Source organism: Bufo bufo, chromosome 3 (genome assembly GCF_905171765.1).
Source record: "Bufo bufo chromosome 3, aBufBuf1.1, whole genome shotgun sequence".
NCBI lineage: Eukaryota > Metazoa > Chordata > Amphibia > Anura > Bufonidae > Bufo > Bufo bufo.
In genome coordinates this window covers 110347521-110373624 of record NC_053391.1, presented here as the reverse complement: position 1 = coordinate 110373624, position 26104 = coordinate 110347521, and the positions used below count along the sequence as shown (strand labels likewise).

At 43.6% G+C, this 26104-nt stretch overlaps 1 protein-coding gene across 1 annotated transcript in view; it reads right to left on the bottom strand.

The window, feature by feature from the left end:
* The window catches only part of PITPNM3 (PITPNM family member 3), a 793517-nt gene that overhangs the window by 397370 nt on the left and 370043 nt on the right, over window positions 1-26104 (bottom strand). The window contains exon 3 of the mRNA XM_040423477.1: window positions 9287-9394. Within this exon, the coding sequence (XP_040279411.1) occupies window positions 9287-9394 (108 nt within the window). The remainder of the gene's footprint in view (window positions 1-9286; window positions 9395-26104) is intronic.

Sequence of the window (26104 nt, the reverse complement as noted above, 5' to 3'; positions counted from 1 at the left end):
CCCGACGGACATCAGCAACCATGAAAAAAACTAATAAAGTGAGTTCTATTTTAAGGATTTGTAGATGGTCAGGTCACAGTATTCCCCTGGTATCCAGAGGCTTTTACAATTTATTACTTCTGCAGTATACCCAGCACATAATGTACAGGAAAGGTTAAAGTCTTCTGCACGCAATCTCTTATGTCAGCCTCATCAGCCTCTCCAGCTCTTGTTTATGTCTGCATATACTGAAGACATTTTCTCAACAGAGTGCTTATTTTCAGAAGAGAACATTGTGGTTCTAATTTTAGCATTTGCTAAAAAATGTCACTTTTGGCTATCATTGCAGAAATGTACTAGCTCAGCTACAATAGTATAAATCAGTGATGGCGGACCTTTCAGAGACCGAGTGCCCAAACTGCAACCCTACAACCCACTTTTTTATCGCAAAGTGCCAACATGACAATTTACCCTGAATACCAATATAGTATATCTTCCATGTACTTTACCATTTCGCTATAATAGCCTGCCTACATTCAATGCGCTGCCTGTTCCGTTCCTAGTGCGCCCAGCGCTGGTGAATGGCAGGAAAAGTGTAAGGAATATTGGTACACCATACACCTTTTCCAGGCCGCGGGTGCCCACAGAGAGGGCTCTGAGTGCCGCCTCTGGCACCCGTGCCATAGGTTCGCAACCACTGGTATAGATATTGTAAGGCTAAATTTAGAATATAATGACAAGCAATAGGCACTCAGGATGGGTGTAAGTTTTAAAATACTGTTTCACAATGAAATATTATTTTAAGCTGTCACACTCTGTTTCCTTTGAATCCCGTCAGCTGACAGCTCATGTGTAGTTCTTATCTCGATCTCCTGACCTCAAACACTTATTTAAAGGGATCAATCCATAACTTATATAAAAAAAATGAAAATCAGACATCATATAGTACATGACAATCTCTTTGTATCAAAGCTAGAACCAGCCTTGTACCTCACATGGATCCAGAGATCTCCCCATTAATTGCTCCAATTGCCCAACTAGATTTCTATCAAGCTGGCAGCTCGGGAGGGGGTTCTTTATGCTGCAAATCTCTACCTATCACAGCTCAGGAGGCAGTTGAAGGATGAAACTGAGCTTGTACAGTCATCTTAGTGAGCCGGAAAAGAAATAAGGAAAAAAAAAACTGAAAAACAAACAAACTCAGTAGCTATACTAAATGTTTGATTACATACAAATACAAACATTTTCAGACTCAAGTGCTGGTTTTTCGTGGTACAACCCCTTTAACCTATATGCTTATTAGTTTGATAAGAATTGAGCTATAATGAGTGTTGATGGGGTCAGGAGATCAGAGATACTGTAAGAGCTACACATGAGCCATGACAGGATTCAAAGAAAACAGACTGTGACAGCTTGCAAACAGACTGATTTTTAATTCATGTATCTCAGAAATGGCTGAACGTTTTTAATAAAAAACTAATAATTTTTTATTTTTTTTTATAAAATGTAATCATAAAAAAATCGCCCCGAAGTTGCCCATAGCTTTTAACTGAGATAACTAAGTTGTAAATTTAGAATGCACTGTGATATTTATGACAAATTAAGAGTTCAGGACAACCATAGAAGTACAAAACACCTGAAGTAAATGATTCATTCTAGAAATTATAGTAATACATACATAGTAACATAGTATATAAGGCCGAAAAAAGACATCAGTCCATCCAGTTCGGCCTGTCATCGTGCAAGTTGATCCAGAGGAAGGCAAAAACCCCTGTGAGGTAGAAGCCAATTTTCCCCACTTTAGAGGAAAGAAATTCCTTCCCAACTCTAATCAGGCAATCAGAATATCTCCCTGGATCAACGACCCCTCTCTAGTAGCTATAGCCTGTAATATTATTACACTCCAGGAATACATCCAGGCCCCTCTTGAATTCCTTTATTGTACTCACCATCACCACCTCCTCAGGCACAGAGTTCCATAGTCTCACTGCTCTTACCGTAAAGAATCCTTTTCTATGTTTGTGTACAAACCTTCTTTCCTCCAGATGCAGAGGATGTCCCCTCGTCACAGTTACAGTCCTGGGGATAAATAGATGATGGGAGAGATCTCTGTACTGTCCCCTGATATATTTATACATAGTAATTAGATCTCCCCTCAGTCGTCGTAATTTTGATAATCTTTCAGGGTACTGTAGTTGCCCCATTCCATTTATTACTTTAGTTGCCCTCCTCTGAACCCTCTCCAGCTCTGCTATGTCTGCCTTGTTCACAGGAGCCCTGAACTGTACACAGTACTCTATGTGTGGACTGACTAGTGATTTGTAAAGTGGTAGGACTATGTTCTCATCATGGGTATCTACAAGAAAAATGAAAGGAACCACTGGCTTCACTGTGGCCAGGGCCAGATTGGCATTACTAAAAAGCCCTGGTACCCAATGCCCATTAAGTTTATGTTCACTAGAAAAGAGAAAATCTTCCAATTTTCATTTTGGTCCCGATTCTGTCAAATCAGCTGTCAAATTAGATTTGGTCCAAATAAAAATTTGACACCAATCAAAAGTGCCCCAATTGCACTGAAAAGTTGTGTATGACTGTAAATCCTACCCTCTTCAAACTCTATAATACCAAGACAACATTAGTGATGTCAAAGTGGCAGCAACATACAGTACATGGCAAAGCAGATGGTAGTTGGTTGGTTTAAAAACACACTGCACTGTGAGATTTTTTTTAAACTAAAAATTATCTAAAAATGATTTTTTTCTCGGAAGATGCCTTCCTTGTCTATGCCCTGTAAAATGGTGGACATCATCTTGAGCTTTTGAGTGAACAAATCACAAAAGTTTAAAATTTGCAGAAATTCCAAATATTTGGGGAAATTTTATAACAAATTAATTTTGTGTAGAATTGATTTGCTCGTCTCTAATGGGCACACTGTGGCTAGTAATTGACAGAATGAATGCACTTCATCTTCAAGATTCAGCACTCAAGCTCAACAGTAGTTGGGGCTAATGGTACTGTACCTGCGCTAGTGCGCTATAAACCAGTGCTGTATGGAGAGAGTTCAGAGAAGAGCTACTAAACTGGTACATGGATTGCAGGATAAAACTTACCAGGAAAGATTAAAGGACCTTAACATGTATAGCTTGGAAGAAAGACGAGACAGAGGGGATATGATAGAAACTTTTAAATACATAAAGGGAATCAACAAGGTAAAAGAGGAGAGAATATTTAAAAGAAGAAAAACTGCTACAAGAGGACACAGTTTTAAATTAGAGGGGCAAAGGTTTAAAAGTAATATCAGGAAGTATTACTTTACTGAGAGAGTAGTGGATGCATGGAATAGCCTTCCTGCAGAAGTGGTAGCTGCAAATACAGTGAAGGGGTTTAAGCATGCATGGGATAGGCATAAGGCCATCCTTCATATAAGATAGGGCCAGGGGCTATCCATAGTATTTAGTATATTGGGCAGACTGGATGGGCCAAATGGTTCTTATCTGCCGACACATTCTATGTTTCTATGTTTCTATGTATATGTTGTTTGTGGTTGGCCAAGAGCTGTGTGCACAAGAAGTGATAGGATTAAAAAGTTGTAAGACAGCTCCCTCCTTTACATTTACTCGAGTACAAACAGTGAACACAGCTTCCGTGCAGCTGATAAATGTGGAACCACTGGTCAGTACTTAGGTTTAGAAAAGTCTCTGTAGTTCATAGGCTTATTGGAATTGCCCTCCACATTTTCTATTTACCATTTGTAATTGAGCATATCACTGCATTATACCCATGTTATTGCATGTGTTGTATATTAATGCAAGATACCGTTCAATGTGATAGCAAAAGCAATACTGCAATAATGCTGTTGTTATAAGCGCGCTATTGAATGAGTTGTATATTACTGCAAGATACAGTCCACTGTTTTAGTAAACAAATTGTACAGCAATAACACAATTGTACCTATATTATTGAATGTGTTGTATATTACTGCAACATACCATTCAGTGTTATAGCAAAAGCAATATTGCAATAATGCCATTCTTATAGCCGTGTTATTGAACGCATTGTATAATACTGCAAAATACTGTTTAGTGTTACAGCTAAAGCACTATTGTAATAATGCCAGTATTGTACTTGTGTTATTGAATGTGTTGTATATTACTGCAAGATACTATTAAGTGTTATACCAAAAGCAATACTGCAAGAACATGATTATTACATGGAAGAGTGGAAAAATAAGACCCATGCCTTATCATCTGAGAGTCAGTAGCAGTATGCCCCAGTTTTTCCTGGCTTCCAATTGGTGCCGCATTATTATTGAGGGCAAACAGTGACAGCGGGATGATGTGGATGTCATCTCTGACACAGTGCTTTGGAGGCAGGGGTCACAGGATTCCTCTTGCTCCTTCTCCTTGCAACCCCTGAGAAACCTTTCAGTTATATTCTTTTTTTTATCACTACCCCTTCCTAGTTGGGCATCTTTTTTTCCCCTAAGAAGTGGCAAAAAATCCCCTCCATGCGCTACAGGAGATACTTAAGAGAGTCTCGAGATTGATGACTTCTGTAACAACAGTCAGCATTTTGACTGCCACGAGGAGGAGGTTCAGGGGGAGGTGGGGGATCCCATGCATAGCTGTATGGTGGTGCTAATGGTAGTGGTGGCACTTTTAGCCATGGTGGTGGCAGTAGGGGCACTTGGCGCAAATTCAGAACATGAGATTGAGGGGGGGGGGTTTGCAATGAGCCCAAAATGTTATATCACAGTTGAGGACTCTGACAAATATTGTGTGTTGGACAGGACTCAGGAACCAAAGTGTTGAGGAAGAGGAGGTGACATCAGTTTAGGAGGAAGGTGGTGGCCGCAGCAGCAGCAATACAGCGTAGAGGCAACATACGGCCAGAACCTCCCAAAAAACTGCCATTGCCAGATATGTTTCTATTATGGTCAGCTCAGGAACTGGTGATGCCACTGATACTGTGGGCGCCGGAAGATAAAAGCATTGCTCTGTGCAAGATCTGCAGCATTAAAATAAGCAGCGGGAATAAAAACAATGTAAAGATAAATTAAGTCGTGGCCATTCCATAACAAATGTAGGCACCACAGCTCTATTGCAGCCTTCTCCTGCTCTCGTTTGCAGCAGCCAGACTGTATCCACGTGCAGTTCAGTGTTCTTGTCATAATCAGTTACTGCTTCTCCCTTTCAGACTACTCCTCTTCCTCCTGCTCTGCTCCATCAACACCATCAATAACGGAAAGTGTGGCCAGTAAACAACACTATGTGCCCAGCAATCTGCAGGTGATAAAGCTTGACATCCAAGTTGCTGGCATTACAATCGCTGCCGTACCACTTAGTGAATTCTGCTGCTTTTAGGGAACGGCTGGTATGTTCACAGCCTTGCTGGAAGATACCTAGCTATCATTATTTCTCCAAAAAAGCCACCCCTGCCTCGTATTCTCACGTGTCAGAAAACATGGACTGCTCTTTGCAATTCTCACTGTGTGGCAAGGTGCATTCCATGGTGGACACCTGAAGCAGCTGTTAGGGGCAGGGACAGTACATCTCTTTCACAACCCTCTGGGTCAATGTTTTTTGCGGTAAGGCAGCACCACAGCAACAAGGCCAGGTCCTTTTGACACCTCCACGTTTGTGTCGGTCTGATTCGTGCACCAGGCACTTTTCCGCCTCTTTCACATCCTCCGCTATGGTCCTCTTCCTGTCCTCAATAGAAACAGGCACAGCGTTTATGATATGTTTAAAGTGAACACAACACCAATATAAAAAATTAGGTCTTTTTAATTAGATACTGTAATTGCAAGCTACATTTCCTTCAAAAAATGACCAAACGGTACACAGCACATCAAACATAAAGCCACATAGGACAATGGTAAGGGAATGGAAAAAAGTAAAAAATATCCTCTATTCTATATAGTAATCCCAGGTTGAGAAAAGCTGGAACAATAAACATTACAATGCCACTCCAAAAGACCCTAATACATGCATAAAAACAACCGTAATACTGACCAAGGAAGGAGGGAAGTCCCACCCCAACACATGTTTCGCCTTAGCTTCTTCTGGGAGTACTCTTCAAACCAACAGTGTGAAAAGGGCACTGATTGCCTAAATAGCTGTTTCCTCTCAGTCAAGTGCTGCTGATGGAGGCAAAGCTCTCATTTCTCAAGGTTATAAGTAATGTCTATTTGACATGTATAAATCCATGTCTTAATTAGATTTTAATCAATTAATAGTCATATAATCCATAATGTTGTAAAGAAACAGATCACAACAGTCAATTTCACACTGGATTTATCTTCACAGACAGATGTAACATAAAAGAGCTTCTATCAATGTACATAATCAGGTTAATTTCTTTCAAATTTTAACCTGACAGTATACAAGAAATTAATCAGTATGACTAGAGATGAGCGAATCGAATCTCACAAAGTGGAATACGATCCGAATTTCAGGATAAATTTGATTCTCCTAGAAGCCGAATTTCCTTGTGCTTCTTGTCAGCGAATCAATTTAACTTGAAATACTGTAGTATAAAAAACAAAAAAATTCAAGCTTGCCTCCTCCATTTGCTCGCGACAGGCCACCAGCCTCCATCTTGCTTGAAGATCTTGGCCGAAATCCTGTGCGGCGCAAGATTACATCATCACGCCTGCCAGCGTGATGACGTCATACGTCACTACACCAGCCGGCGTGATGTCGTTATCTCGCACCGCACAGGATTTCGGCCGAGATCTTCAAGCAAGATGGTGGCGGCCGGCCCATCGCGAGCAAATGGAGGCGGTAAGTTTGATTACATTTTTTTTTATTGTTAATTTTACACTCAGATGCCGCAATCATGTATGAACGCGGCATCTGAGCAGGACAATGACGGGGGCGGCGCTATCGCAGCTCCCTGTCATTGCACCCGTTACTTACAAAAAAATGCGCTTCATGACGAAGTAATTCGTCACGAAGCAAATTTTTTTGTGAAATTTGGCGAATCAGCTGAATCAAACTTTTAAGAAATTCGCTCATCTCTAAATATGACCATCAATTATCTACTAATAAGCCCATTTCTCATAAAGTTCAAACCAACCATCGCACCAGCTACTGGGAAAATAATTCCCATTTAAAATCACATACTGATTAATTTACGTGTCTTGATGAAGAATGTCTGATCTACACTCTTCAAGTCTTTAGACTAATCAAGAGGTATCTTCTTATGCTTTTATGTAGTTCTTAGACATCCTAGAAACCACTTCTACGACCACAATATATTATTTTTATGCTAGTAACTTGCCAGTTCTTTATATTGCTGCTATAAGCTCTCCTTAAATAACAATTATGGATCATCTCTTCTTAGAACTCTGCATTGTGTTATTACTCGGTTATTCCCCTTAGACCTCTTGCAAACGAACATATTTTCATTCCGTGTTCGTTACGTTTTTTTTTTTTGCAGACTGTATACTGAATTATTTATTTCAATGGGTCTGCAAAAAAAACGGAAGTTACTCCGTGTGCATTCCGTTTACATATTTCCATATTTCCGTTCAGCAAAAAAATAGAACATGTCCTATTATTGTCCGCATTACGGACAAGGATAGTACTGTTCTATTAGGGGCCAGCTGTTCCGTTCCGCAAAATACGGAATGCACATGGATGTCATCCGTATTTTTTGCGGATCCGTTTTTGCGGACTGCAAAATACATACAGTCGTGTGCAAGAGGCCTTAGAAACATATGAATGAGGCGGGGGCTACACTGTGATCTTGGCTACGACACCTGTTGCATGACCAATGTTCTCTATGTAGCAGTGCAGCCACTCGGTGGGTTCTCAAGTTGCTGCAACTGCGATACCAGAATTGCAAATAATAAAAATCCAACTCTGCTGTATTTTTTTTGCAAATCTGAGGTTAAGGTCACAGCAACTTGTGAGTAGCGCTGTAACCCCATTCATTTTAATGACTGCATTGCTACTCAGTAATCATTGATCATTCAATGGGTTTCTCTGCCAAGATCGTCATGTGGCCCCTGCCTAAATTGACAACTGGATATTACAATTCCCAGTTTGACACTATCAGCACTGATTAGATGGTGTCAGACTATGAAAATAAACAGCCCACGGTGTGCTGTCCGCATTCTTTACACCCCTATTGAAATGAATGGGTCCACATCTGATCTGCAAAAATGTGATTTGGATGTGGACCAAAAATACGGTTGTGTGAATGTGGTCAAAGTAAACTGAGAATAACTGGTTTATACAGCTATAACATACTTCAAATGACATGTAAGACATCATGTATACAGCAAGAAGAACTGTAGGTTTAAAGCCTCCAAAAGCTGGGTTCTTCCAACTCCAATCAATCTCAGTATATAGAAGCACTACAGAGGATGAAGGCAAATAAATGTGGATTTATTCATTCATGTTCACTAGAAAAAATTTCAGCTCTTCATCATTGACGATGGTTCAAGTGAGAAGCAGAAACCTTGCCTTCTGAACAATTCATGAATAAATCCACATTGGCTTTTGGCATCTGTACAAGTGACACCCACCTGTGGTCACCCTCAGCTGACGTTCCTAAATTGCCGCAGTCAAATGCGGCCATGGCATCTGAATGGCTAGACGGAGGTAGCGCTCTCTCCCTGTAACCAAGTTTTCCCCTAGTGATTGCGGGGCGCCAAGTGGTTGTCATACCATGTTAGGACTCCTTTTATGTCCTCCCTCATAATTATTAAAAATATAAAAAAAACTGTTCACCATATACAGTATAAAAAAGTAAACATAATTATTGACACATCTGAAAATGTCCCAAAAATCAATAAACAATTCCTGATTGCTGTTGTTTGGTCACTCTGCCTCCCCTAAAAAAATTAAATAAAAAATTTAATAAAAATCAAATGTCCCCCAAAATGGTACCAATAAAAACTAAAGCTCAAAAATCAAAAAGTTATATTTTTTCTAAATTTTTAAAAGCAATAAAACATGTAATAAACTACAGAAAAATAATAAAAATAGAATTGTACTGATCCACAGAATAAGGTTAACATGTAAATTTTACCACACATTGAAATTCGTAAAAACAAAACCCCCAAAAATAAACGGTAATTTGCCTGTTTTTCCTGTTTAACCACACAATTTTTATTTACATTTTCACAATATATAGTTTGTAAAGAACATGAAATGGTGTCATTAGATATACAACTTGTCCTGCAAAAAATAAGCCCTGATATGGCTATGTCTAAGATAAAAAAAAAGTTATGGCTCTTAAAAAGTTATGGCTTCTTAAATTTCTCAAGGTTAGGTCATATTAAAGGCACTCTTACCTGGGCTTTCCTCCAACTTCCCAATTGTTTCAATCTGTTCAACTAAGTCATTGGAGTTCCACTGACTCATCCCAATAAGGATGGCACTTTTCCCTTCTACAATCTCCTCTGTAAAAATGAAACACATGGTGCTGTTATTAAGCATCTAAAGCTTGGCATGCAGAGAACACATGTAATTAAAGTTTACTTTTAACTGTTTCCTTTTCTATGCAGAGCCTCAAAATCCCAGCTTCTTATAATACAGTCATAAGTGATACATTTCTGACTGCCTGCAGCTGTCACTAGGGGGAGCTAAGGAGTTTATTACTAAACATATCTGCAAATCTGTCTTCACTATGCTCCCCCTAGTGATGAATGCAGTCAAAAATAATTGTACTTAATGGCTGTGCCATAGTATATAAACTATGGAATTAAATAGATATTCATGTAGTAATTAGCCTATTTGTAAAATGTATTTGGCTGGGTAGAAGAGCGCGACATTGCAAAAGCATAGTGGTTTGCCTTGAATTGCCGTGATTTCTCAACAGACACAAGTGAAGAACCGAAACAATATGTAATTCGTCTGCCCCCTGCTGCATGAAAACCCAGCCTTAATATTCACAAGCCATAAATAGAATAAAAAGGCATAAAAAATAATCTAACACCTATAACCAGCCGGCTTGTTGTGTGTGTGGGGGGGGGGGGCAGTTGGGCCACTATCGGGGCAGAGAGGAGCACTATGGGGGCATTGTGTCTACTTGTGGCACTAAACAGGGGTATTTTGTACAGGCACTCATAAGGAGACATATTTTTATACTGGCAAACATTATGGGGAGCACTATGGGGACACTGGCTCTACTCTGAGAGGGGGTATTTTTTGCACTGGCACAAAGAAGGGGACATTTTTGTACTGGCACACATTTTAGGTGCCATTTTCTGCACTCGCACACATTATAAGGGGGTATTTTTTTACTGGCACACATTATAAGGGGGTACTTTTTTACTGGCACACATTATAAGGGGGTACTTTTTTACTGGCACACATTATAAGGGGGTACTTTGTGCACTGGCGCACATTATAAGAAGGTATTTTTGTGCTGGAAGGGTGCACAGAGTAGCCTAGACCCGCCCTCAGTGCACGTAATTGCTCATTTGCATATGGATTAAAAGCTCTCTTTTTTCAGAATGAAGCAGTCGATCCCTAACTGAAAGGTATCATCATTACATTCAGATCAGCTATCCCTACAAGGCTTTGTGCCAGTTTTAACAGTAAATTTCCTAGTGAAAGTCCCTCTAAAGAATTAAGATCACTTATAAAACACTTTATAATCCAAAATTAATAATAGATGGTGTTTCCTTGCAGATTGCCGTATTTTACAAACTTCTCCTTCTCGTTCATATTCCTGCATATTCTCCCTGTATTCTCTATGGTTTAGAAAATATTTTTTTTATAAACCCATTCTCTGTGTCAGATCTATTTGAATCCATGGCTTGGTAGTCAGCACAGTTTCCTCCATTAACCTTTTCCAAGCAGTTCTTTAATCCCTGCAAGATGATGGCATATGCAAGTGATATCAGACATAATACCGCCACTCCAGTGTAAATCAGATATGTTAAACTTGTTGCTATATTTTTGCAGATACAAGAACCAGTAATATACCGGTGGCATCGGAGCAGCACCAGGCGGCCAGAGCAACACCGTGAATGGATGGACACGCTACTATTGTCAGGTCCTCTGGTTTCCATAGTTACATTTCAAAGCCTTGCAGAAAATACCCATGTGGTGAGAGGCTGCTGTGGTTCGAAAGAATACGGTCAAGAATAAATCCAATAATAGCTGCTTATTAAGAGGACAATAATAAACAGATTTCACAGTGGTTTTCTATAAACCCTTCCCCTTTACAGATAAGGAGGATAATGATATTAATTTGTAAATGATATACTACAGTATTTAAGTTGCTCATTATATAAGCCATTATATAAGCCATAACAAGCTGTTATTGACCTCTGGGAGGTTGGCAATTGCATATTGAGAGATGTAGTCCTGCAAGATGTTTAAAGGGGTTGTCTCATTTGATACAATGGGGACATATCGCTAGGATATGCCCCCATTGTTTGATAGATGCTGGGACCTGCACCTATATCGAGAATGGAGCGGGACAAAGTGGTGGCTGGAGGACTCCGGTCCGGCCACCACCAAGCGCTCTAACCATAGAAGTGAATAGGAGCACACCGCACATGACTGGCCACTGCCTCCATTCACTTCTATGGGCCTAACGGAAATAGCTGAACCAGCTCTCGGCTTTTTTCAGCGGCCCCATATAAATGCATGCGCAGTGTGCCCTCCATTACTTTAAGGGTTCCATTTAGAAGATAGGTGCATGTCCCAGCAGTGTGACCCGCACCTATCAGACAATGGGGGCATAGGGTTGTCCTATTACAAGAACTTATACCCGTTGTGGGAATCAGCTCTGGTAGAGGCAGGATTGGCCGGCTTGCGAACAGTCAGAGACAGTGACACTTGGGATAAAGTCCAAAGAAAGTCCCACTTTATTGTGGTTTCAAATAGCAAAAACAAAAGGCCTTTACGTTTTAGGAAAAAACACAAAACAAAATCTAAACAGTGTTTCAGTAACTGTCCTAAACATGGTACTGTCAGCCTTGTAGTTCATCACAGCGAGCCACTCATATGCACCAGCATATCAGATCCAGGTCTCTCTCAGCTCACTCTCTGACCAAGCGTCTTTATAAAAGTGCTACAGGTGTAGCTAATCAGGCAGCAAGCTAGATCTCTTGTCAGAAGTGGACTGCGGATTGGGGAACCCGCCCAACTCTTCTCCAATCCAAAACTCCAGGCCCTATGTTGGCTTTTTACAAAGCCACCTTAGGAAAGCTTGGGCTTTCTGCTACATACTAGGCACTCCCTGGAGCTTAAGCTGCATATGACAGGATTCTGGGGGAAAAATACCTGCCATCAATCACTTTACCTGTCACTGTCTCACACCGTCTACAGGAGGGGGGATAAAAGTCTGATCAGCTGTGGTCCGTCCACTGGTGACATTGTCAATCACGAGAATGGGGCCTCATGTACCCCATTTGAATGAAGTGGCTGACATGCAAGTGCATCCGCAACTCCTCTGTGGGACTACCGAATATAGTTGAGTGCTTGTACTCAGCTTTCTTTGGCCATCCAGTAGAGTTGAATAGATTGGCGGACACATGAGTGTCTTAATTTTTTTATGCTTCTGCTTCAAACTGGGAAGCATGAGTCCCTATTCTTGTGATTAGTGGTGGGACCCAGCAGTCAGATCCTTGCTGATTAGACATATCTCCTGTCATGTGCGTGGGAATAAATTCTTGTCATGGACAATCCCTTTAAGAATATGAACCAAATTAACACAGTGTACAACATGAATACATGAATATGCATATTACTATATGTGTTTCTATATAGGAAGGATATTTATCATAGAAATGTCGATTTATGGTCAAGAAGTTCAAAGAAATAGTGAAAAGATACCAATAATTAAAAGAATGAACAGAAAAGCACAAAAACACTTCCCTTAATCTCTATTCTTTTGATACGAATGCATGTAAGAATGGAAAAAAACTGAATGAATTCTTCTTTACTTATTCCAGGAGATCCGCTATGTCTACCTCATCCTCATGATCCTGTGTTTGGTTGCACGACAAATGCCTACAGCACAAGCCTCCCTCCCCTGCTCTGCCAATAGTGCAGGACACAGAACTATTAAAGCCAACCTCTTGAATAAGTCAAACTTTATCAGACATTTACCAGCTAAAAAGGAAGATATCTGTAAGAGTTTAACCGCTGTGTGCTCTGCAGGACTTCTACAAGACTTGCCTACTAACTATCCTTAGTGGGCAAGCTTTTCTCCTGTATACTTGCATATATCATTCATTTGTAGGTTTAGTGTTCTTTTAAACATAGGAAAGTAAGTAAACAGTGATAGATTATTATGTCCTTGCTTTTAACCACTTAAGGACCACAGGTTTATACCCCCCTAGTGACCAGGCCCTTTTTTACAAATCGGCACTTCACAACTTTAGCGGTTTATTGCTCGGTCATGCAACTTACCACCCAAATGAATTTTACCTCCTTTTCTTCTCACTAATAGAGCTTTCATTTGGTGGTATTTCATTGCTGCTGACATTTTTACTTTTTTTGTTATTAATCGAAATTCAACGATTTTTTTGCAAAAAAATGACATTTTTCACTTTCAGTTGTAAAAATTTGCAAAAAAAACGACATCCATATATAAATTTTGCTCTAAATTTATTGTTCTACATGTCTTTGATAAAAAAAAAAAATGGTTTGGGTAAAAGTTATAGCGTTTACAAACTATGGTACTAAAATGTGAATTTCCGCTTTTTGAAGCAGCTCTGACTTTCTGAGCACCTGTCATGTTTCCTGGGGTTCTACAATGGCCAGACAGTACAAACACCCCACAAATGACACCATTTCGGAAAGTAGACACCCTAAGGTATTCGCTGATGGGCATAGTGAGTTCATAGAACTTTTTATTATTTGTCACAAGTCAGCGGAAAATGATGATTTTTCTTTTTTTCTTTTTTTTTCTTACAAAGACTCATATTCCACTAACTTGTGACAAAAAATAAAAACTTCTATGAACTCACTATGCCCATCAGCGAATACCTTGGGGTGTCTTCTTTCCAAAATGGGGTCACTTGTGGGGTAGTTATACTGCCCTGGCATTCTAGGGGCCCAAATGTGTGGTAAGTAGTTTGAAATCAAAATGTGTAAAAAATGCCCTGTAAAATCCTGAAGGTGCTCTTTGGAATGTGGGCCCCTTTGCCCACCTAGGCTGCAAAAAAGTGTCACACATGTGGTATCTCCGTACTCAGGAGAAATTAGGCAATGTGTTTTGGGGTGTCATTTTACATATACCCATGCTGGGTGAGATAAATATCTTGGTCAAATGCCAACTTTGCATAAAAAAAATGGCAAAAGTTGTCTTTTGCCAAGATATTTCTCTCACCCAGCATGGATATATGTAAAATGACACCCCAAAACACATTACCCAACTTCTCCTGAGTACAGTGATACCACATGTGTGACACTTTTTTGCAGCCTAGGTGGGCAAAGGGGCCCACATTCCAAAGAGCACCTTTCGGATTTCACCGGCCATTTTTTACAGATTTTGATTTCAAACCACTTCTCACGCATTCGGCCCCTAAAATGCCAGGGCAGTATAACTAGCCCACAAGTGACCCCATTTTGGAAAGAAGACACCCCAAGGTATTTCGTGATGGGCATAGTGAGTTAATGGAAGTTTTTATTTTTTGTCACAAGTTAGTGGAATATGAGACTTTGTAAGGGATAAAAAAATTAAAAAAAAAATCATCATTTTCCGCTAACTTGTGACAAAAAATATAAAATTCTAGGAACTCGCCATGCCCCTCACGGAATACCTTGGGGTGTCTTCTTTCCAAAATGGGGTCACTTGTGGGGTAGTTATACTGCCCTGGCATTTTCCAGGGGCCCTAATGTGTGGTAAGTAGGTAAATGACCTGTGAAATCCTAAAGGTGCTCTTTGGAATGTGGGCCCCTTTGCCCACATAGGCTGCAAAAAAGTGTCACACATGTGGTATCTCCGTACTCAGGAGAAGTTGGGCAATGTGTTTTGGGGTGTCATTTTACATATACCCATGCTGGGTGAGATAAATATCTTGGTCAAATGCCAACTTTGTATAAAAAAATGGGAAAAGTTGTCTTTTGCCAAGATATTTCTCTCACCCAGCATGGGTATATGTAAAATGACACCCCAAAACACATTGCCCAACTTCTCCTGAGTACGGCGATACCACATGTGTGACACTTTTTTGCAGCCTAGATGCGCAAAGGGGCCCACATTCATTTTATGAGGGCATTTTTAGACATTTGGATCCCAGACTTCTTCTCACGCTTTAGACATTCAGACATTTTTTTTGGCCCAAGTTAGCGGAAATTATTTATTTTTTTCTTACAAAGTCTCATATTCCACTAACTTGTGTCAAAAAATAAAATCTCACATGAACTCACCATACCCCTCACGGAATCCAAATGTGTAAATTTTTTTAGACATTTATATTCCAGACTTCTTCTCACGCTTTAGGGCCCCTAGAATGCCAGGGCAGTATAAATACCCCACATGTGACCCCATTTTGGAAAGAAGACACCCCAAGGTATACAATGAGGGGCATGGCGAGTTCATAGAATTTTTTGGCACAAGTTAGCGGAAATTGATAAATTTTTTATTTCTCACAAAGTCTCCCTTTCCGCTAACTTGGGACAAAAATTTCAATCTTTCATGGACTCAATATGCCCCTCACGGAATACCTTGGGGTGTCTTCTTTCCGAAATGGGGTCACATGTGGGGTATTTATACTGCCCTGGCATTCTAGGGGCCCTAAAGCGTGAGAAGAAGTCTGGAATATAAATGTCTAAAAAATTTTACGCATTTGGATTCCGTGAGGGGTATGGTGAGTTCATGTGAGATTTTATTTTTTGACACAAGTTAGTGGAATATGAGACTTTGTAAGAAAAAAATAAATAATTTCCGCTAACTTGGGCCAAAAAAAATGTCTGAATGGAGCCTTACAGGGGGGTGATCAATGACAGGGGGTGATCAATGACAGGGGGGTGATCAGGGAGTCTATATGGGGTGATCACCCCCCTATAAGGCTCCATTCAGATGTCTGTATGTGTTTTGCGGATCCGATCCATGTATCAGTGGATCCGTAAAAATCATACGGACATCTGAATGCAGCCTTACAGGGGGGTGATCAATGGCAGGGGGGTGATCAATGACAGGGGGGTGATCAATGACAGGGGGGTGATCAGGGAGTCTATATGGGGTGATCACCCCCCTATAAGGCTCCATTCAGATGTCTGTATGTGTTTTGCGGATCCGATCCATGTATCAGTGGATCCGTAAAAATCATACGGACATCTGAATGCAGCCTTACAGGGGGGTGATCAATGACAGGGGGGTGATCAATGACAGGGGGGTGATCAATGACAGGGGGGTGATCAAGGAGTCTATATGGGGTGATCACCCCCCTGTAAGGCTCCATTCAGATGTCCGTATGTGTTTTGCGGATCCGATCCATGTATCAGTGGATCCGTAAAAATCATACGGACATCTGAATGCAGCCTTACAGGGGGGTGATCAATGACAGGGGGGTGATCAATGACAGGGGGATGATCAGGGAGTCTATATGGGGTGATTACCCCCCTGTAAGGCTCCATTCAGATGTCCGTATGTGTTTTGCGGATCCGATCCATGTATCAGTGGATCCGTAAAAATCATACGGACATCTGAATGCAGCCTTACAGGGGGCTGATCAATGACAGGGGGATGATCAGGGAGTCTATATGGGGTGATCACCCCCCCTGTAAGGCTCCATTCAGATGTCCATATGTGTTTTGCGGATCCGATCCATGTATCAGTGGATCCGTAAAAATCATACGGACATCTGAATGCAGCCTTACAGGGGGGTGATCAATGACAGGGGGGTGAACAATGACAGGGGGGTGATCAGGGAGTCTATATGGGGTGATCACCCCCGTCATTGATCACCCACCTGTAAGGCTCCATTCAGACGTCCGTATGTGTTTTGCGGATCCGATCCATCTATCAGTGGATCCGTAAAAATCATATGGACATCTGAATAGAGCCTTACAGGGGGGTGATCAATGACAGGGGGGTGATCAGGGAGTCTATATGGGGTGATCAGGGGTGATCAGGGGTTCATAAGGGGTTAATAAGTGACAGGGGGGGTGTAGTGTAGTGTAGTGGTGTTTGGTGCTACTTTACTGAGCTACCTGTGTCCTCTGGTGGTCGATCCAAACAAAGGGGACCACCAGAGGACCAGGTAGCAGGTATATTAGACACTGTTATCAAAACAGCGTCTAATATACCTGTTAGGGGTTAAAAAAATCACATCTCCAGCCTGCCAGCGAACGATCGCCGCTGGCAGGCTGGAGATCCACTCGCTTACCTTCCGATCCTGTGAGCGCGCGCGTTCACAGGAAATCTCGGCTCACGCGAGATGACACCAATCGGCGTTAGCGTAGCCTGGGGGAGCCGCCGCAATGACGCCTTTCGGCGTTACAGTTGCGGGAAGTGGTTAAAGCACTGCCAAATATGACATCACAAATACTTAAAAAAATGTCTAATATTAAATCACGATTATTACATAAAATCTCCTTTTATAGCACTGAGGTACTACTCCTCGTGTAAAAATTATCAAAATGAATGGATGTTTGCTAATTTACTTTTAGCACATACAGTACTTAACCCCTTAAGGACTGAGCCCTATTTCACCTTAAGGACCAGGCCATTTTTTGCAAATCTGACCAGTGTCACTTTAAGTGCTGATAACTAGAGTTGAGCGAACGCCTGGATGTTCGGGTTCGAGAAGTTCGGCCGAACTTCCCGGAAATGTTCGGGTTCGGGATCCGAACCCGATCCGAACTTCGTCCCGAACCCGAACCCCATTGAAGTCAATGGGGACCCGAACTTTTGGGCACTAAAAAGGCTGTAAAACAGCCCAGGAAAGAGCTAGAGGGCAGCAAAAGGCAGCAACATGTAGGTAAATCCCCTGCAAACAAATGTGGATAGGGAAATGAATTAAAATAAAAATAAAAAAAATAAAAATGAACCAATATCAATTGGACAGAGGTCCCATAGCAGAGAATCTGGCTTCACATCAGCAGAGAATCAGTCTCTTCATGCCATAGCAGAGAATCTGGCTTCATGTCAGCGCAGAATCAGTCTTCATGTCATAGCAGAGAATCAGGCTTCACGTCACCCACCACTGGAACAGGCCACTGTCACACATTTAGGCCCCGGCACCCAGGCAGAGGAGAGAGGTCCCGTAACAGAGAATCTGGCCTTATGTCAGCGCAGAATCTGTATTCATGTCATAGCAGAGAATCAGGCTTCACGTCACCCACCACTGGAACAGGCCACTGTCAAACATTTAGGCCCAGGCACCCAGGCAGAGGAGAGAGGTCCCGTAACAGAGAATCTGGCCTTATGTCAGCGCAGATTCTGTCTTCATGTCATAGCAGAGAATCAGGCTTCATGTCACCCACCACTGGAACAGGCCACTGTCACACATTTAGGCCCAGGCACCCAGGCCGAGGAGAGAGGTCCCGTAACAGAGAATCTGGCCTTATGTCAGCGCAGAATCTGTCTTCATGTCATAGCAGAGAATCAGGCTTCACGTCACCCACCACTGGAACAGGCCACTGTCACACATTTAGGCCCAGGCACCCAGGCAGAGGAGAGAGGTCCCGTAACAGAGAATCTGGCCTTATGTCAGCGCAGAATCTGTATTCATGTCATAGCAGAGAATCAGGCTTCACGTCACCCACCACTGGAACAGGCCACTGTCACACATTTAGGCCCCGGCACCCAGACAGAGGAGAGCGGTCCCGTAACAGAGAATCTGGCCTTATGTCAGCGCAGAATCTGTCTTCATGTCATAGCAGAGAATCAGGCTTCACGTCACCCACCACTGGAACAGGCCACTGTCAAACATTTAGGCCCAGGCAGAGGAGAGAGGTCCCGTAACAGAGAATCTGGCCTTATGTCAGCGCAGAATCTGTCTTCATGTCATAGCAGAGAATCAGGCTTCACGTCACCCACCACTGGAACAGGCCACTGTCAAACATTTAGGCCCAGGCAGAGGAGAGAGGTCCCGTAACAGAGAATCTGGCCTTATGTCAGCGCAGAATCTGTCTTCATGTCATAGCAGAGAATCAGGCTTCACGTCACCCACCACTGGAACAGGCCACTGTCAAACATTTAGGCCCAGGCACCCAGGCAGAGGAGAGAGGTCCCGTAACAGAGAATCTGGCCTTATGTCAGCGCAGAATCTGTATTCATGTCATAGCAGAGAATCAGGCTTCACGTCACCCACCACTGGAACAGGCCACTGTCAAACATTTAGGCCCAGGCACCCAGGCAGAGGAGAGAGGTCCCGTAACAGAGAATCTGGCCTTATGTCAGCGCAGAATCTGTATTCATGTCATAGCAGAGAATCAGGCTTCACGTCACCCACCACTGGAACAGGCCACTGTCACACATTTAGGCCCAGGCGCCCAGGCAGAGGAGAGAGGTCCCGTAACAGAGAATCTGGCCTTATGTCAGCGCAGAATCTGTCTTCATGTCATAGCAGAGAATCAGGCTTCACGTCACCCACCACTGGAACAGGCCACTGTCAAACATTTAGGCCCAGGCACCCAGGCAGAGGAGAGAGGTCCCGTAACAGAGAATCTGGCCTTATGTCAGCGCAGAATCTGTATTCATGTCATAGCAGAGAATCAGGCTTCACGTCACCCACCACTGGAACAGGCCACTGTCACACATTTAGGCCCAGGCACCCAGGCAGAGGAGAGAGGTCCCGTAACAGAGAATCTGGCCTTATGTCAGCGCAGAATCTGTCTTCATGTCATAGCAGAGAATCAGGCTTCATGTCACCCACCACTGGAACAGGCCACTGTCACACATTTAGGCCCCGGCACCCAGACAGAGGAGAGGTTCATTCAACTTTGGGTTGCCCCGCAATATAATGGTAAAATGAAATTAAAAATAGTATTGAATGAGGAAGTGCCCTGGAGTAGAATAATATATTGTTAAGGGGAGGTAGTTAATATCTAATCTGCACAAGGGATGGACAGGTCTTGTGGGATCAATGCCTGGTTCATTTTTATGAACGTCAGCTTGTCCACATTGGCTGTAGACAGGCGGCTGCGTTTGTCTGTAATGACGCCCCCTGCCGTGCTGAATACACGTTCAGACAAAACGCTGGCCGCCGGGCAGGCCAGCACCTCCAAGGCATAAAAGGCTAGCTCTGGCCACGTGGACAATTTGGAGACACAGAAGTTGAATGGGGCCGAACCATCAGTCAGTACGTGGAGGGGTGTGCACAGCTACTGTTCCACCATGTTAGTGAAATGTTGCCTCCTGCTAACACATTCCGTATCAGGTGGTGGTGCAGTTAGCTGTGGCGTGGTGACAAAACTTTTCTACATCTCTGCCATGCTAAATCTGCCCTCAGAGGAGCTGGCCGTGACACAGCTGCATTGGCGACCTCTTGCTCCTCCTCTGCCTTCGCCTTGGGCTTCCACTGGTTCCCCTGTGACATTTGGGAATGCTCTCGGTAGCGCGTCTACCAACGTGCGCTTGTAGTCGCGCATCTTCCTATCACGCTCCAGTGTGGGAAGTAAGGTGGGCACATTGTCTTTGTACCGGGGATCCAGCAGGGTGGCAACCCAGTAGTCCGCACACGTTAAAATGTGGGCAACTCTGCTGTCGTTGCGCAGGCACTGCAGCATGTAGTCGCTCATGTGTGCCAGGCTGCCCAGAGGTAAGGGCAAGCTGTCCTCTGTGGGAGGCGTATCGTCATCGTCCTGTGTTTCCCCCCAGCCACGCACCAGTGATGGGCCCGAGCTGCGTTGGGTGCCACCCCGCTGTGAACATGCTTCATCCTCATCCTCCTCCACCTCCTCCTCATCCTCGTCCTCCTCGTCCTCCAGTAGTGGGCCCTGTCTGGCCACATTTGTACCTGGCCTCTGGTGTTGCAAAAAACCTCCCTCTGAGTCACTTCGAAGAGACTGGCCTGAAAGTGCTAAAAATGACCCCTCTTCCTCCTCTTCCTCCTGGGCCACCTCCTCTTCCTTCATCGCCCTAAGTGTTTTCTCAAGGAGACATAGAAGTGGTATTGTAACGCTGATAACGGCGTCATCGCCACTGGCCATGTTGGTGGAGTACTCGAAACAGCGCAACAGGGCACACAGGTCTCGCATGGAGGCCCAGTCATTGGTGGTGAAGTGGGTCTGATCCGCAGTGCGACTGACCCGTGCGTGCTGCAGCTGAAACTCCACTATGGCCTGCTGCTGCTCGCACAGTCTGTCCAGCATATGCAAGGTGGAGTTCCACCTGGTGGGTACGTCGCATATGAGGCGGTGAGCGAGAAGGCCGAAATTACGCTGTAGCGCAGACAGGTGAGCGGCGGCAGGGTGTGAACGCCGGAAGCGCGAACAGACGGCCCGCACTTTATGCAGCAGCTCTGACATGTCGGGGTAGTTGCGAATGAACTTCTGCACCACCAAATTCAGCACATGCGCCAGGCAAGGGATGTGCGTCAAACCGGCTAGTCCCAGAGCTGCAACGAGATTTCGCCCATTATCGCACACCACCAGGCCGGGCTTGAGGCTCACCGGCAGCAACCACTCGTCTGTCTGTTGTTCTATACCCCGCCACAACTCCTGTGCGGTGTGGGGCCTGTCCCCCAAACATATGAGTTTCAGAATGGCCTGCTGACGTTTACCCCGTGCTGTGCTGAAGTTGGTGGTGAAGGTGTGTGGCTGAATGGATGAGCAGGTGGAAGAAGAGGAGGAGGAAGCTGAGTAGGAGGAGGAGGAGACAGGAGGCAAAGAATGTTGCCCTGCGATCCTTGGCGGCGGAAGGACGTGCGCCAAACAGCTCTCCGCCTGGGGCCCAGCCACCACTACATTTACCCAGTGTGCAGTTAGGGAGATATAGCGTCCCTGGCCGTGCTTACTGGTCCACGTATCTGTGGTTAGGTGGACCTTGCCACAGATGGCGTTGCGCAGTGCACACTTGATTTTATCGGACACTTGTTTGTGCAGGGAAGGCACGGCTCTCTTGGAGAAGTAGTGGCGGCTGGGAACAACATACTGTGGGACAGCAAGTGACATGAGCTGTTTGAAGCTGTGTGTGTCCACCAGCCTAAATGACAGCATTTCATAGGCCAGTAGTTTAGAAATGCTGGCATTCAGGGCCAGGGATCGAGGGTGGCTAGGTGGGAATTTACGCTTTTTCTCAAATGTTTGTGAGATGGAGAGCTGAACGCTGCCGTGTGACATGGTTGAGATGCTTGGTGACGCAGGTGGTGGTGTTGGTGGTACATCCCATGTTTGCTGGGCGGCAGGTGCCAACGTTCCTCCAGAGGCAGAGGAAGAGGCCGAGGCGGCGGCAGCAGCAGAAGAGGCCGAGGCGGCAGCAGCAGAAGAGGCAGCAGGGGGAGCCTGAGTGACTTCTTTGTTTTTAAGGTGTTTACTCCACTGCAGTTCATGCTTTGCATGCAGGTGCCTGGTCATGCAGGTTGTGCTAAGGTTCAGAACGTTAATGCCTCGCTTCAGGCTCTGATGGCACAGCGTGCAAACTACTCGGGTCTTGTCGTCAGCACATTGTTTGAAGAAGTGCCATGCCAGGGAACTCCTTGAAGCTGCCTTTGGGGTGCTCGGTCCCAGATGGCGGCGGTCAGTAGCAGGCGGAGTCTCTTGGCGGCGGGTGTTCTGATTTTGCCCACTGCTCCCTCTTTTGCTACGCTGTTGGCTCGGTCTCACCACTGCCTCTTCCTCCGAACTGTGAAAGTCAGTGGCACGACCTTCATTCCATGTGGGGTCTAGGACCTCATCGTCCCCTGCATCGTCTTCCACCCAGTCTTGACCCCTGACCTCCTGTTCAGTCTGCACACTGCAGAAAGACGCAGCAGTTGGCACCTGTGTTTCGTCATCATCAGAGACGTGCTGAGGTGGTATTCCCATGTCCTCATCATCAGGAAACATAAGTGGTTGTGCGTTAGTGCATTCTATCTCTTCCACCCCTGGGGAAGGGCTAGGTGGATGCCCTTGGGAAACCCTGGCAGCAGAGTCTTCAAACAGCATAAGAGACTGCTGCATAACTTGAGGCTCAGACAGTTTCCCTGATATGCATGGGGGTGATGTGACAGACCGATGGGCTTGGTTTTCATGCGCCATCTGTGCGCTTTCTGCAGAAGACTGGGTGGGAGATAATGTGAACGTGCTGGATCCACTGTCGGCCACCCAATTGACTAATTCCTGTACCTGCTCAGGCCTTACCATCCTTAGAACGGCATTGGGCCCCACCAAATATCGCTGTAAATTCTGCTGGCTACTGGGACCTGAGGTAGTTGGTTCACTAGGACGTGTGGCTGTGGCAGAACGGCCACGTCCTCTCCCAGCACCAGAGGGTCCACTAACACCACCACGACCATGTCCACGTCCGCATCCGCGTCCCTTATTAGATGTTTTCTCCATTGTTCCCGTTCACCACAATTTTGAGAATGGCAAATTTGGGAATAGTTTTTCAACCCAGAAAAAAAAGTGTGCTTTTACGGTCACTACAAATAACTTGACCAGCTAAAACAGTACAGATTTGGTTAAATAGAGATGTGAGGCCTGTTTTTTTTTGCGCTGTGTGACAGGTATAGGTTTAATCACAGAATCAGACTTCTATCAGCACGCTAGCGTGTGTCTTAGGTTTTTCTGAATGACACTATCAGTACCTTCAATGTAAGATATTCTTTTTGGGATAGATTTCAAGTAGGCCTCAAATACCAGAAACTAGTTATTTTGAGAATGGCAAATTTGGGAATGGTTTTTCAACCCAGAAAAAAAAGTGTGCTTTTACGGTCACTACAAATAACTTGACCAGCTAAAACAGTACAGATTTGGTTAAATAGAGATGTGAGACCTGTTTTTTTTTGCGCTGTGTGACAGGTATAGGTTTAATCACAGAATCAGACTTCTATCAGCACGCTAGCGTGTGTCTTAGGTTTTTCTGAATGACACTATCAGTACCTTCAATGTAAGATATTCTTTTTGGGATAGATTTCAAGTAGGCCTCAAATACCAGAAACTAGTTATTTTGAGAATGGCAAATTTGGGAATGGTTTTTCAACCCAGAAAAAAAAGTGTGCTTTTACGGTCACTACAAATAACTTGACCAGCTAAAACAGTACAGATTTGGTTAAATAGAGATGTGAGGCCTGTTTTTTTTTTGCGCTGTGTGACAGGTATAGGTTTAATCACAGAATCAGACTTCTATCAGCACGCTAGCGTGTGTCTTAGGTTTTTGTGAATGACACTATCAGTACCTTCAATGTAAGATATTCTTTTTGGGATAGATTTCAAGTAGGCCTCAAATACCAGAAACTAGTTATTTTGAGAATGGCAAATTTGGGAATGGTTTTTCAACCCAGAAAAAAAAGTGTGCTTTTACGGTCACTACAAATAACTTGACCAGCTAAAACAGTGCAGATTTGGTTGAATAGAGATGTGAGACCTGTTTTTTTTTGCGCTGTGTGACAGGTATAGGTTTAATCACAGAATCAGACTTCTATCAGCACGCTAGCGTGTGTCTTAGGTTTTTCTGAATGACACTATCAGTACCTTCAATGTAAGATATTCTTTTTGGGATAGATTTCAAGTAGGCCTCAAATACCAGAAACTAGTTATTTTGAGAATGGCAAATTTGGGAATGGTTTTTCAACCCAGAAAAAAAAAGTGTGCTTTTACGGTCACTACAAATAACTTGACCAGCTAAAACAGTACAGATTTGGTTAAATAGAGATGTGAGGCCTGTTTTTTTTTTGCGCTGTGTGACAGGTATAGGTTTAATCACAGAATCAGACTTCTATCTGCACGCTAGCGTGTGTCTTAGGTTTTTCTGAATGACACTATCAGCACCTTCAATGTAAGATATCCTTTTTGGGATAGATTTCAAGTAGGCCTCAAATACCAGAAACTAGTTATTTTGAGAATGGCAAATTTGGGAATGGTTTTTCAACCCAGAAAAAAAGTGTGCTTTTACGGTCACTACAAATAACTTGACCAGCTAAAACAATACAGATTTGGTTAAATAGAGATGTGAGGCCTGTTTTTTTTTTGCGCTGTGTGACAGGTATAGGTTTAATCACAGAATCAGACTTCTATCTGCACGCTAGCGTGTGTCTTAGGTTTTTCTGAATGACACTATCAGCACCTTCAATGTAAGATATACTTTTTGGGATAGATTTCAAGTAGGCCTCAAATACCAGAAACTAGTTATTTTGAGAATGGCAAATTTGGGAATAGTTTTTCAACCCAGAAAAAAAGTGTGCTTTTACGGTCACTACAAATAACTTGACCAGCTAAAACAGTACAGATTTGGTTGAATAGAAATGTCAGGTCTATTTTTTAGGCGCTGGGTGACAGGCTCAACTTGCCCCTGATGTAATATATGGCCAAAAAATAACCACACTGTTGATGGTTAAATGCACTTGGGTGACACAGGCTCAGCCTGCACCAGATGTAGTATATGGCCAAAAAAAAATCAGACTGTTGATGGTTAAATGCACTTGGGTGACACAGGCTCAGCCTGCAGCTGATGTAGTATATGGCCAAAAAATAACCAGACTGTTGATGGTTAAATGCACTTCGGTGACACAGGCTCAGCCTGCAGCTGATGTAGGATATAGCACAAAATAACCACACTATCGATGGTTAAATACACTTGGTGATAGCTTGTGCTGGCGCACCACAAGTCACAAAATGGCCGCCGATCACCCCAGAAAAAAAGTGATCTAAAAACGCTCTGGGCAGCCTAAAAAAAGTGAGCAAGTCAATAATAGCACTTCAATGATCCACAGCTGCAGATCGATCACAGAATGAAGTCTTTTGGAGGAGTTAATCTGCCTATTCTCGCCCTAACGTCGAAGCTGCAACCTCTCCCTACACTGATCACAGCAGAGTGACGTGCGGCGCTACGTGACTCCAGCTTAAATAGAGGCTGGGTCACATGCTGCACTGGCCAATCACAGCCATGCCAATAGTAGGCATGGCTGTGATGGCCTCTTGGGCCAAGTAGTATGACGCTTGTTGATTGGCTGCTTTGCAGCCTTTCAAAAAGCGCCAAGAAAGCGCCGAACACCGAACCCGAACACGGACTTTTACGAAAATGTTCGGGTTCGGGTCCGTGTCACGGACACCCCAAA